Source organism: Salvia hispanica, chromosome 1, assembly GCF_023119035.1.
Source record: "Salvia hispanica cultivar TCC Black 2014 chromosome 1, UniMelb_Shisp_WGS_1.0, whole genome shotgun sequence".
Lineage (NCBI taxonomy): Eukaryota > Viridiplantae > Streptophyta > Magnoliopsida > Lamiales > Lamiaceae > Salvia > Salvia hispanica.
This window is the reverse complement of record NC_062965.1, coordinates 50,088,623-50,103,788: the sequence shown is the minus strand read 5'-3', so window position 1 is coordinate 50,103,788 and position 15,166 is coordinate 50,088,623. Positions and strand designations below refer to the sequence as shown.

General features: G+C 38.2%; 1 protein-coding gene across 1 annotated transcript; it reads left to right on the top strand.

The window, feature by feature from the left end:
• The first annotated feature begins 12,133 nt into the window (after nucleotides 1-12,133).
• LOC125199726 lies at nucleotides 12,134-14,503 on the top strand. Its single transcript, XM_048097652.1, has one exon. It carries the CDS (start codon nucleotides 12,134-12,136, stop codon nucleotides 14,501-14,503), a length of 2,370 nt encoding a protein of 789 aa, XP_047953609.1.
• Nucleotides 14,504-15,166: the final 663 nt, after the last annotated feature.

The following is a 15,166-nucleotide window of genomic DNA, read 5'->3' as shown; positions in this document are numbered from 1 at the left end:
ATTGAGTTCTAGTAGAAGATAGACACTTTGTGTACATCTTCCCCGTGTTCGATACCCGGTACTAACCTTTTGCTATACTATACCTACTCTGTATACTTGCATGTATTTATAGTGCAAATAAAAAGTGCATCGACTATACCACACCAGTGTCACTAGTCATTCTAAAGGTAAAGACGACTTTCGAATGGACACTGCAACCTTTCACGATAGGTAGCCAAAGCTATCTAGGTTGTGAAAAAGTTTTACTTCTACAAGGTTCCGGTTGGGCCACCTACTGTGATGACCTGTTCCACGACCCAACCTTCAATGTAGAAGACTTAGACTGATTTTACTTTCCGGCGCTTTAATTATATAATTTAATATATAATTAAATACGGTCAATACCCATTAAAGTAAAATACACAGTATGAAGAAAACATTTATTATTCTCATTAAATAAAGAGTGTTTACAATATACAAGCAATTTATCAAATTCAAAATAAACTCGAAAAATGCTTTTTAGTATATATGTTCCAACAATCTTCCGTGCCCACAACTCTTAAATTATATCTTTTTGGAGTTGAATATGAGCATCAACTTGGCGCATGTTGGCATGTGCCTGGAGACGGCCGGCTTCATCGTGAGGTACCCCCCTTCGTACGTTGGGGGTGGCCACGCCGTGGCTTGGAACGGCTGCATCGTATCGTCATTGGCCCAATTAGTCAAGTTATACGCTTTCGTCTTCGACGATCATGTTGTGCGGGATAATGCGGCGTACATTATATCGGTAATGCATTTTACATCCCACAAACGCGTTGGACCCTTAATTGCCGCCCATCGAGATTGGAGCACACCAAATGCGCGCTCCACGTCCTTGCACGCCGACTCCTGCCGTTCCGCAAAGTAGGCCTTCTGTCATAATTTGCGTGCCTGATCGTCTCCACAAAGACAAGGCCACCTAGGGTATATCCCATCCGCCAAGTAGTAGCCCATATCATGCCGGTTGCCGTTGGCCACAAATGAGACGGCCGGACCGATGCCCTGACACATCTCGTTGAAGAGGGGCGACGAGTTGAGGACGTTGAGGTCGTTGTTCGACCTGGCTACCCCAAAATACGCATGCCGGATCCACAGCCGGGTAATCGGCTACGGCCTCGAGGATTATCGTGGGATTCTTTCCCTTGTAGCCGGTCGTGTAGGCCCCCTTCCAGGAAGTTGGACAGTTCTTCCACTCCCAATGCATACAATCTATCCTGCCTAACATCTCGGGGAACCCATGCTGCTCCCCGTGTATCTGCATCAGATTCTGACAATCTTGGGGGGTAGAGCTTCGAAGGTACTGATCACCGAAAATTGTAATCACGCCCTGACAGAAAAACTTCAGACATTCCAGAACAGTCGTCTCACCGATGTGGAGGTACTCATCCCACATGTTTTTCGCGCCTCCGTAGGCCAACTGTCTGATTGCCATCGTGCACTTTTGAATAGGGGTGTGGCCGGGTCTGCCAGCCGCATCGTGCCTGAAGCGAAAATAGATATCGACTCTCCAAAGCGTCAGCGATACGCATAAACAACTCCCTGCGCATTCTGAAACGCCGCCTGAACATGTTTGCGTTAAACCGCGGGTCCGGTGCGAAGTAGTCGTCTTATAGCCGCTGATGTGCAACTACGTGATCCCGATCAATCACTGTTCGGTGGTGGACAACGGGTCGAGGGCAAGGTACCGCCTGCTGTTCGACCCTTTGCATGTACCGCTCTATCTCGCGGTTCATGTAGGCCTCCATAGCCTCGTTCATCCGCCGTTCGTACTCCTCAGCATCCCCACCACTACCACCACTGTTACCACCCGCGTTACTCATCGCTCGATGTTGCTCTTGTACAAAAATTTAGAGAGAGAGAAAACTCGTTAAAACAAGTGGTGCAAATGAAAATGAAACTAAAATCGCGTATATATAGTGTTTCAAAAATTTTCAAAAATAAAAAAATAAAAAAATGTGTTGGCCGATCGGCACGCCACAATGGCGGCCAGCGCATCGGCGAGCGCATCGGCCAGCAATCGCCTATTTTCTCGCCGAAAAGGCGCTGGCCGATTACAATGGTTCGGCTAGCGACGCGAATCGGCTAGCCAGGGCGCTAGCCGGCATTGTGGATGATCTTATATTATAAATAAGAGAAGATTACATTCTTGGTCCAAAACTTTGGTCGAAATATCAAACGCAGTCTTCATTCTTTCAATATATATCCTCATCTCACTTTGACTCAATAATATTTTTGTACTTTTATAATTAACTAGTAGCACTCGTTTTTGGAGGGAGTACCATAACATCATTGTTGTTTAGAATTTAAACATTGAAGGGAATTGATATCGTTTATAAAAGAAAAAAAATTAAAGAATGAAAAAATATTATTTCAAATTCAATCATTGATTCCCTGCAATTTTCTACTCTCTCCGTCCACAAAATATAGTCTCATTTGTGGATGGTACAGATTCTAATGAGAAATTAGTATTGTAAGAGAGAATGAGAAAAAATAGATTAAGTAAAAGATATATGGAGAAAAAGTAGCATGGAAGAGAAAGAGAAAGAGAAAGAGAAAAAAAGAATAAAGTATGAAAGAGAACTTTCTATTTTTAAAAATGTGACTATTTTTTTTGGACATCACGAAATGATAAAATAAGATTATATTTTATGGACGGAGATAGTAATATTTTTTTCAGGGAACCTAATAATTTATTCATAGAAATTAATAATAACATATGTCTCTAATTAACATGAACCTAATATTCTAATGATTGGTCTAAGGTAATTAAAAAAAATTAGTACTCCCTCCGTCCCATAATAGATATCACACTTTTGTTTTTAATTTGTCCCATAAAAGATACTCCCTCCGTCCCGCTTTAGCAGTCCCATTGACTTTTCTGCCCTATTTTTGAAAAATTATAAAAAATAGTTAAAGATGAGAAATAGTAAATTAAGAAAAAGAATAATATAGAGAAGAGTGTTATCTACATTATTGTCTCTATTATTTTACCATTTCTCCACTTTAACTATTTTTTATCATTTTTATAAAAAGATGGCAGAAAAGTCAATGGGACTGCTAAAGCGAGACGGATGGAGTATCACATTTCCTCTTTTAAAAAAAGTACCCTCTCACATCAATTATAAAATTATATTTTCTCTCACTACTTTACACACCAAATAACATCTCCTAAAATCTCGTGTCATCTCCCAAATGTGACATCTACTGTGGGACGGGGGGAGTAATAAGCATTCACAATAAGGGACGTCAGCACGGACTAGCCATAGGCTAGCGGGAAAGGCGTGGCGGACGTCCGCTATTGCTTTAGGCTAACGCGACGGACGTCCGAAAGACGGACGAGCTCTCATCTGCTATCAATAGGCGTTAGTCGATCGCTGGCCGCCTATTGTGCGGCGAACTGCACGGCGAACGATAGATTAACCGATTTTTTTAAAAAATTATTTATAGTCTATATTTACTACTCATTGCACTTAATTCTTTTAACATTTGATAAACACCAATAATTAAAATAAATTAATCGTATTTGCCAATTTATTTGCTAGGTTAGGACGTTGGCTAGCCTATTGTTAAGTTGTAGGAAGTCTTTGATGATGTGGCAATATGTGGGAAGTCCTTGATGATGTGGTCTAGCCTATTGCTAGCCTATTGCTAGTCCATGTCTAATTCGCAGCCTATTGTAGATGCTCTAAGCAACTTCATTTCTTTTTGTCCAAAATCCAAATTATTTTCGTTGAAATTTCAGATATAAGCATACAAATACTATGATGCGTTTCTCCTTTGGTATCTCGTAACCATGTTTGTTGTGGCATACCGCATGACTAGAAATTTGACAACCTAAAAAAAAAAAAAAAAATCAAAATTTGGAACATATTTCCTTTTCAAAATTCAACCCGTCTCTTGTGGTTACAAAGTACTCCACTTCCATCCCATCCCATAATAGATGTCATATTCTTTAGAATTTATCCCACAAAAGATATCACATTTCATTTTTATTTTAAAAAGTTATCTCTTACATTAACATAAATATAGTATTACTATTTTATTTTCTCATTTCACTTAATAGAAAAAATAACATCTATAATCTCATGCTAATATCCAAGTGTATCATCTAATATGAGACAGAGAGAGTAATAATTTAGCTCTTAAATACTCACTCCATTCCACCATAATTGAGACATTTCTTTTTGACATTGAGATTAAGAAAAATATTTTAGAGTGTTAAATGGAAAAATAATGACGTAAGAAAGAGAAAAAAATAGATGAAACAAAGTGGGAGAGATAAAAGTAGAGAGAATAAAGTGAGAGAGAGAGAAAATATGATGATTATTTACCCCCCATAGGAATGTGATCAAATGCGAACTCTAAATATTGTATAAACTCCAAACTATGATCTGGATCGTTAAAATATATACAGATGACAAAATAATGGCAATAGAAAATATCAATAATGTGTTAACAGTTGATGCTATGTTGGCATTGTATTGACATTGTGTTGACATTAAAATCTTAAAATTTTATACTGTGTTGACGTTGTGTTGACACAGTGTTGAAAAGTTTGGAGTTTGTATAATATATGAGTTTGCATTTTATCTCTGCCATCATTACTATAGATAAAAATGACTCAACTATGATAAAACTTCTCAAAATGAAAAAATGACACAATTATAATAAAATGGAGGGAGTACGTGATTAATAAATGCTTTTTTTTAAATACGGGATTAATTAACTCACAAATTAAAGTGACTACTTTAATTTATATTTCTCACTATCGTAAATCAATTTAGAGAAAGTGAATTATAATCTACTCGAAACATAAATTGATTATATATTATTTAATTTCACATAAATAAATCTCTGGTCATTCGTACGGCCGGGTCAAATTGCATTGGTCGGCTTAGATTCTAATACCATATGCATATGTACGTATTCTTTCTTTTTTCGGATGGTAACTCAAAACATGGGTGTGAATCATAATAATGTTTGGATTCAGATAACGATGCAATCTCAGGTTTTGGAAGAAGAATTAGAGAAGATATTAGTAACAATTGATTTTATTACGATACAAGTCATGATATTAGACAATAATGTGTAGCTGCTTCAGAAGTAAAACAACGTACGTACAACACGCTCTACATTGCTTAGCTTGGTTGAATCCGAGGCTGAATGCATCAAAAATATGCCGTTGAATGGCAAAACTATGAATTAGCCACACAATTAAACAACAAAATATACATCACTATATTTTTAAATGTAAGAATCTAGCCATAGAAAGACTTCTACTTCTCATTGTAAGGCCTCTTCTTCATAAACCAAGCAAGGATCTTTTTCCCATAAAGAATGCTTTGCATGGATGCTGCATTAATTTGAACAAATCTCTTCAAAGAATAATACAACTCTCCCTGTTACAGAACCACATGTAAATTAGGAGCGAACGAGACATGGTCATAACAAAACCCCGTGTATTAAGGCGTTTCAAATGCATCAAAACAAAAAGTGGGATGTCTCACCTTCGCGGCTGACAATGCATTTTGAATGAAAAAATTTCCGTAGGGGTTGACTAAAAGCATCGAGGCGTTCGGGCTTTGAAGCAGCTCTATGGTAATAATCGCAGATACTTCATCTCCCGACCGTAAGAGCTTCCCTACTACATTGCTGGCATACTTGTTTCAGGAAAGAGACACGAAACAGCCTTCGAACCGTCTCAGAATATATTTTGTGAGTTCTGGCATCTCCATCTCGAGAAGATGTTGCACCACATAGTTTCTACACATAAAAAAGATCAAACAAGTTAAGAGATCCACATCAGTCTTACCTCTATAAAAGAAACTAGATAGGAATGGAATGATACCCGTAAGGATCTTCAGCAAGTTGCACAGCGTTTTCTATTATCGCAAAGATTAATTGTGTTCTTGCTTCACCACAACTCCACAAGCATTATCCACGCATGATTGTATTACAACACATCCGCTTTTACTTGTCCCAATACTGAAGCAGTTTGCGGTGATCTCATGCAAAAGGTGCTGCCAATTTCACATCCAATATTAGATAAATGATTGATGGATCAACAAAATAGGTCTGTAAAACAAAGCACTGCGACTCAACTTGTTCGACACCGTGAGATATAGCAGGGGACTAAGTTACACAGCATGCCTCTACTTTTACTGTATAGTTATTATATATTAGACATTGAACACTTCTAAGACAAAGAGATTCATTCGATAATACTAAACAAAGTTTCCGAGGGTCAAGTAGATCAAGATTGTTTTTGTGCTTAACATGTCAAAAATTTCCTAGAAACATCAGTCTTCCACAACCTTTAGCTGAAACACGCACGAATCAAACGAGTAACTAAAGATTCGTAACTGTTGAGAAAGTTTGGGAGAAGGGTTTTTTTTGTATTCACTTGTATTGTTAGGGCATGTTTGATAAGTTAGTAATACCAAGATAGAGATTTATATATGGACATTTCTAATTGTTTGATATCATAGTTAAGCTTAACTCAAAGCCCAATATAAGACAAGGGCTCTCTCCAACCTTACCAAAATTATAACTTTAACTATGTTTATGTAACCCACCAATTTGTCAAGTTAAGCCATGTTATTTAATATACTATACAAATTTAGATAATTTCTTTTCTATCAAACAACGACAAAAAAAAATCATATCTTTGGATATCTTGACATGAAGCCCGTATTTCTTATCTTATTTTACATATCTGCTCATATCCCATCTTTTTTATCAAACGAGTCCTTACAATGAGTGACACGCCTTCATATTGGCTCCAATATTACAAATATGGTAAACCTAGATCTCTCTACTCTAATTTTGGTAAATTATCAATTTAGGATCAATTATAATTAATCACATCATTCTTGATTTCTTCCAACACTCCCCCTCAAGTTAAGTAACGGGGTTTCCGATACTTAACTTGCTCAATACCTCTCTGAATGATTTTGAATTTACCGCCTTGGTCAAGATATCAGCCAACTGATCTTCAGACTTGACATAGGGCAATTCAACAATCTTTCCTTCAAGCTTCTCTTTGATGAAGTGTCTATCAACCTCCACATGTTTGGTTCGATCATGTTGCACTGGATTTTCTGAGATACTAATGTCAGCCTTATTGTCACAAAACATCCTACATGCTTGTGATGATTGAAGCCCCAATTCGGTCATAAGCCTTTTCAACCACAGCATCTCTGTCAAACCACTCCTAATCCCCCGAAATTTTGCTTCTGCACTAGACAGTGCAACTACTTTTTATTTCTTGCTCCTCCATGTTGAAAGATCCCCCCCAACAAAGGTGAAGTATCAGTGAATCCATGTATTTCCAAGTGCCCATAATTTTCGAATATCAGTCCATGCTCGGTTGTTCCATTCAAGTAGCGCACAATCCTTATCACTGCCTCCCAGTGATCTGCTTGCGGTGCATGCATAAATTGACTGACAACTGATTCACTTGGATTTTACATGATTTTAGAGGGTAGTTTTACTTGGTTTTGATCATATATTGTGTACTTTGAGACATGGTTATAGTTACTTCTCTATTATGTTGGTATTTTGACCATTTTGTGAAGAATGTGTAGAAAAATGTACAAAATATGTGGATGTGCAGCTACTCAATGTTCGAGATAGCTTTTCTGGAGATTTTGAAGTCCGATTCGCATGTAATGTATACCATTCTCTTCGTCTTCGAAAGCGCTTCGCGTGGATATCTTAAACGTCTCAATCGAAGTTTGGTAGAAGAATTTATGGCCGTTTTACCAAGACTGCGCAGAGCAGTGACATAGCTGGCGACCCGCCAGGTTCGCATGCAAACGAACCTGGCGACCCGCCAGCAAAACACGAAAAAAACGCCTCCAAACACAACTTACACGCCTTCAACCCCAAAAATACTACTTTTTCACCTAGGAAGAAGAGAAGAATGAGCAGAGGACGAGTATTCATCGCAAGATTGAAGACGAGACCTCCAATCCGCCCAATCCAATTCTAGGAGTTTCTACCTTTAGTTTATTCTTGCTTAAACAATGTTTTTGAATACTTCTTTGAATATTTCTTTGACTTTTGTGTTGAACATGAGTAGCTAAATCCTTTAGAGTTCTACGGGGGAGATACAATGATTCTTATGTTTAATTGATTTCCTTTTTCTATGCCTTGGCTCATGTGGTTATTTTGATTTCTTCTGTGCTTATACATTTATTAGACTAATCACCTTATAAATGCATGTGGATTTTACTACAAGAACTAGAAGTGAGTAGTTTAATTTGAAAGAGAAGAAATTGACGTCTTTGCCAATATAATCGAGAGATTTGAGCCTTTGAATGAAGCTAAGTATCTTAGGAGCTATTAGGAGTTGTTGCCTTAGTTCTAGGAAGGAGACTTGAGCCTTTGAATAGCAAGATGTGTCTTTATGCTATCAACTGAAAGACTAGGTCTTGATAAAATACTATTTCTTAATCTACATACGTTAACATTGAGCATACGGTATTGATTATGCACTACTTTGACTTATCAAATGGTCCGGGTTTTTCGCAACCCAATAATCTTGATATATTGGATAGTGGTGATCAATATCTAGCGGTGCTAGGATTGCTATTACGTTGAATCGTGCGCGAGGTAAGTCTCGTTTGATAATGTCCTCAAGAGAAGCTCGAACAAAGTTTTATTATTCGGAAAACTGGCCAGTTGGAGTTTTATTAATCTATGAATAATAAATAAATGTTTCTTGCTAAGTCCGCTCTTGGAATTAATAAGATGTTAATTAATTAAGTACATAGCAGACATTAATTAATTAATGGACATTTATATCTTAAGCGTGGGAAATAAATAATAAACAAAACGGAAGCCCGGATTACTTGTAATTTCGGATTTGGATGGGGGGAGTTCAATATTACTTCTGTAGTGGCTGCTCGTAATATTTTAATATAAGCTTGTATTAAATTGTGGGTTCAATTTAAATAGTAAAAAGCTAATTGGGGGAGCTCATATCCAAAATCTTCCATAGATCTCTGTTTGGGCCCAAAAGGAACTTAATATAAATAGGAGAATAAATAAGACAGAATTAGATATTTTTCATTATGAACAATCACGCCAACTCCCTTATGAGTGGGGGACGAATTTTATTTAATTTCCTCTTCATGAGTTTTTCAGCTCCTCCTTCGTGAGGAATTTTCTGTCTTCTTTATTCGAGTCCTAGTATTTTGATAATATCAGCCCACCCTGATGTCGAGATACAGTTCGGGAACCAGTCAGAAGATCCGTGGTCTAGTATTGAAGATCATCGTGGAGAAGGCGCAAACAATCGTCGATTCTTTGGAGAATCAAACCGGTAACTCTAAACCGTAGAAATCATGTTTAGGATTTATATATTTCTAATCATGAATTATTTGCGTTCTAGCATGCAATTATCTGTTTAACATGTGAATTGATTAATAGCATAATCGGTCAAATAGATCCTTTTTTGATTTATTTGTTTTATACAAGTCTTCCGTTGTGCAAGGGGCACCAAACCCCAGCAGTTCATGCTTCCACCCCCGGGTTTCACCAATGAGTTTCGAAATGGAGAAGTGTGCAAATTAAAGAAGACACTTTATGGGTTGAAGCAATCTCCAAGAGCATGGTTTGGCAGATTCACCGAAGTAATGAAGAAATATGGGTACCAGCAGAGTAACTCAGATCACACCTTGTTCCTCAAGAAGAAGAATGGAAAAATCACATGCCTTATCATCTATGTTGACGACATGATTATCACAGGAGATGATGACGTAGAGATTAGTGAATTGCGGAAGAATTTGTTTAACGAATTTGAGATGAAAGATCTAGGTCTCTTGAAATATTTCTTGGGAATTGAAGTGCTCCAAAGGAAATACATACTTGACCTTCTAGCGGAAGTGAGGATGATAGATTGCAAACCCGCCGACACTCCAATGGTACAAAACCATGGGCTGCAGATAGTTGAAGGAGCAAAACTTACTCACGGGGGAGATATCAACGATTAGTTGGGAAACTAATCTATCTCTCACACACACGGCCAGATATTGCCTATGCAGTGGTTAGACATTGAGCAAGCCTAGTTGAAAGTTGGTTGTACTTAGAAAAAAGAAAAAGAGAAAAGAAAAGAAAGAAAAAAAAAGAAAAAAAAAAGAAAGAAAAAAAGAAAAAAAATAGTATATAGAGAATAATTCAAGATCTTTGGAAGTTTGGAAGAAATTAGACAAAGTCTAGTTATTGTTGAGAAGTGTTTTGGTGAATGGTTGAAGTTGAAAGTGGATTGTGTAATGTCTTAGAATTTCACATCTTATTGGGAATTTAGTCACTTTAGCCAAATATTACCCTACCTTGCCAAAGAGCCTACATTATAACCTAAACAAAAGACCTTTCGGACTCTAGATTTATTGTCACACGAAGTAGAGGAGAGGTTAGACATTGAGCAAGCCTATGGTAAACCATGCATTTTTGATTGATTTGAGTGTTACTTTATATCTTATACACTTTGAGTGAGGTGATTATACACACATATATACATCCCGAGTGGAGCATGAATTCAAGGTGATGGAATTTGAGTAGTAAAAGTGCATTCGATGGCTTAACTTGATGGAATTTGTATTGTGATATGCTCCTTTATTCCGTATTCTTTGAGACGATGATGATGTCTAAAACTCTTTTGAATCCAAGTTTCTTCTAGTGATTTTTCTTCATTGCTCGAGGACTTGCAATTGTTTAAGTTTGGGGGAGTTGATTCACTTGGATTTTACATGATTTTAGAGGGTAGTTTTACTTGGTTTTGATCATATATTGTGTACTTTGAGACATGGTTATAGCTACTTCTCTATTATGTTGGTATTTTGACCATTTTGTGAAGAATGTGTAGAAAAATGTACAAAATATGTGGATGTGCAGCTACTCAATGTTCGAGACAGCTTTTCTGGAGATTTTGAAGTCCGATTCGCATTTAATGCATACCATTCTCTTCGTCTTCGAAAGAGTTTCGCGTGGATATCTTAAACGTCTCAATCGGAGTTTGGTAGAAGAAGTTATGGCCGTTTTACCAAGACTGCGCAGAGCAGTGACATAGCCAACCTGGCGACCCGCCAGCTTCGTCGGACAGCTTATTTCGGGCCCAAAGTCAACCCTAGGTATATATATGCCTAGGAAACGCCTCCAAACACAACTTACACGCCTCCTACCCCAAAAATACCACTTTTTCACCTAGGAAGAAGAGAAGAACGAGCAGAGGACGAATATTCATCGCAAGATTGAAGACGAGGCTTCCAATCCGCCCAATCCAATTCTAGGAGTTTCTACTTTTAGTTTTATTCTTGTTCAAACAATGTTTTTGAATATTTCTTTGAATATTTCTTTGACTTTTGTGTTGAACATGAGTAGCTAAATCCTTCGTAGAGTTCTACGGGGGAGATACAATGATTCTTATGTTTAATTGATTTCCTTTTTCTATGCCTTGGCTCATGTGGTTATTTTGATTTCTTCTGTGCTTATACATTTATTTGACTGATCACCTTATAAATGCATGTGGATTTTACTACAAGAACTGAGAAGTGAGTAGTTTAATTTGGAAGAGAAGAAATTGACGTCTTTGCCAATATAATCGAGAGATTTGAGCCTTTGAATGAAGCTAAGTATCTTAGGAGCTATTAGGAGTTGTTGCCTTAGTTCTAGGAAGAAGACTTTGGTTCTAGGTAGCAATCTACAAATTATATGCTTTGAGAAAAGATATAGTTTTACCTTAGCGATAGCTTAATAACCCTTGAGACCCTTTGTTGGCATAGTTAGGAAGTTAGTTGAGCATAAGATAGTTGTTATCGATCCCGTAGGATTCTACCCTTCTCATCCTTGATATACATCCGTTTTCTTATTTGCTTTTAGTTCTCTAGTTATTTTTAATTGTTTTTACCTTGCTTTTAAATAGATTTAGAAAAACCAAAATTCTGATTCATCTAGATAGTAGTTGAGGTTGGTTCGTGGTAATTAGGTTGACACTCATTGTCTCTGTGGATACGATACTCTTTGCTTACTATTTGCTACATTAGCCCCGTACACTTGCGGGTATACTTGTGTTAAAAATAAGTTGAGTCAAGTTTTTGAACCACAACAAGACATGGTGCCAGTGCAAAATATGTACGCTTACAGAGAGGTAGAGGACCCACCAATTGGCAACGATGAGATCGATGCCAATCATTTTGAGCTCAAGCCAGGATTGCTAAATATGGCTGAGGCTAATGCTTTTGCGGGGAAGGCCAATGAAGATCCCAACAAGCATCTCACTAAGTTTATTCAGATCAGTAACACGGTGAAGCTTAATGGGGTGAGAGATGAACAAATCAGACTAAGGCTATTCCCATTTTCCTTGAGAGATGATGCTAGAGACTGGTACGACAGCATGGGGTCAGGATCTGTTAAAACGTGGGATGCCATGGTAGACTTATTTTTGGAGAAGTATTTCCCACCCAGTGAAGTTCTAAAGAGGCAAGCAGAGATAATTCAGTTCCAGATGAAGCCTCATGAGACAATCCGAGAAGCATGGGCTAGATTCAAGACACTGCTGAAAAGATGCCCCAAACATGGTCTAAGTCCGGGACACCAAGTCATAACTTTTTATAGGGGGTGTACTCCAGATGCAATGCGTGAACTGAATTGGAGCGCAGGAGGAGCACTCCTTCAATTAGGAGAGAATGATGTCATGCAAGTGATTGAGAGAGTAGCTTCCACTGATGAAGGATGGAATAATGAAAGAAACAAGTCATACAGGGTGTCCTCTGCTACAGAAGATGATAGAATAGATAGAATGTCAAAGCAGCTTGATCTCTTGACCACACAATTGGGAATTATGGAGATGAGACAGTCAGGGCCAGAGATCCAAGGAGGAGTTGAAGGTGTCAACTATGTGCACCAAGGAGGGAATAACATGAACTTCAACAACTATCGCCCCAACCAAGGGGGTGGTAACTATAACCACTATGGTAACAAGGTGCATCCCAATCTCTCCTATGGGAATCCAAACAATGCTCTGCAACCACCACCGGGATTCACAGTAGCTAATGGAATGGTCGATGAGCAGAAGAAGCCTACTACAGAAGATATCTTGGCAGCATTCATGAATCAGACTACCAAGTACATGGAGAAAACTGACAAGTACATGGAGAGCACTAGTCAAAGGTTGGGGAAGGTTGAAAACGACGTGCAAAGCTTGAATGTGCATATGAAGAGCATTGATACTCAGATTAGTAAAATTTCTCAAGCTATAGGTGTCCAACATCAGCCAGGGCAATTTCCAGCACAGACCATAAATAATCCCAAAGACTGCAAGGCCATACACTTGAGATGTGGTAAAAGCTATGAAGGACCTTCCATGCCTATAGAGGAAAAGAAGAGTACTCCAGAGGAAGATGTTAGAGCAGAAGAGAATTCCAAGGGAAAGAATAAGGTGGACATTCAGACCAAGAAAGACGCAATGCCAGAAAAGCTGCCCCCTCCCTCCATTCCTACGACAGTTAGAGTGCCCTTCCCATTTGCGGTGAAGGAGAAGAAGTTGGATGAGCAATTCTCCAAATTTCTCGATATTTTTAGGAAGGTGCACATTAATATACCATTGGTGGAAGCTCTGCAAGAGATGCCTACGTATGCAAAGTTCCTAAAAGATGTGCTCTCCAAGAAGAAGAAGTGGATTGATTATGAGACGGTGAACATATCTGAAAACTGTAGTGCGATAATTCAAAAGAAGCTACCTGCCAAGCTTAAAGATCTTGGGAGTTTCAATATCTCATGCGTCATTGGAAATGACAGACAGACAAAGGCACTGTGTGATCTGGGGGCGAGCATAAATTTGATGCCATTATCATTTTTCAGAAAGATGAAGATCGGCACTCTCAAGCCGACTACAATCACACTCCAGATGGCAGATAGATCAGTCACCTATCCTAAAGGAATTGTTGAGGATGTTCTGGTGAAGGTACACGACTTCATATTTCCCGTCGATTTTGTAGTATTGGATATGGAGGAAGACATGAATGTGCCGCTTATCCTAGGGCGTCCATTCCTAGCAACGGGAAAAGCATTGATAGATATAGCAAAGGGAGAGCTCACTCTTCGTATGGGCAACAAACGACACATTTTGTCTATCTATAATGCTATGAAGAGTCGTGAAGATGAGGAACTTGTTATGAAGATGGAGTGCAAAGCTGTGCATGTTGTAGAGGTCCAAAAGACACAAGCAATTGAGTCCACATTGGGGGATTTTTCATTGCCGCGATGGATGTTTGGTTCATGTGGTGGATCAATTTCTAAAGAAGAGACTGCATCAAATCCTAAAGTGAAGGAGAAGAAAACAAAAGCTGCAAATTCACCCAAAGTGGAAACCAAAATTTGTGATGGAGCTTTGAAAACTACTTGGTGGAAGAAGAGATTGGCTAGATCATATGCTTCCAAGATTGATAGAAAATCCAACACCACCATTTATGGCGTGACATGATGCAGCTCATGGAGGACGTCGAGCCAACGACGATAACCAAAGGCACTATAGGGGAGGTAACCCCTAGTAGGTAACTTTTAATTTTGTTTTTGGTGTGTTTTTTTTGTTGCTTGCTTACCATGTAAGTCTCCCTTCTCCACCAACTTTTCAAACTTATTCTTTGCTTAGCTTTGAATAAGTTTGGGGGGATGATATGGTGGATAGGGACACTAACGAGGTACGTATCTTATTGCTTTTGTTGCTTTATTTTGTTTTAGGATAGAATTATTTTGTTAGAACTCTTTGAATGCTTACTTTGATTGGTTGGGTTTTGAAATTGAATTGAAAAATTTGGTAGTAATTTGGGTGAAGACTAGTCGTCTATGATAAAAGAACCTTCCACTTTGAGCTATCACTTGACCATTGACTTGAGAGTTTAAGTAATAGGATGCATAAGTAACGAATTGCTTATTTGCCTTGATTCATGCTATTTGCCCAGTGAGACTTGAGCTTTTAATTCTTTCATGTGTGATTTATCATCAATTGTGTATGTGTTTCTAGAACTTGCTCCTTGTCTTCTTGAGTTTACATAGTGACCTTAAAGATAGGGGAAGATGTTAGGCCATTGTTGTTAGCCTCATTTTTACCTAAACACTAACCTTATTATATAATACCCTTGATAGC

Coding starts and splice junctions, on each gene's coding strand:
- LOC125199726 (XM_048097652.1), top strand. CDS start 12,134: ATGGTGCCAGTGCAAAATATGTACGCTTACAGAGAGGTAGAGGACCCA.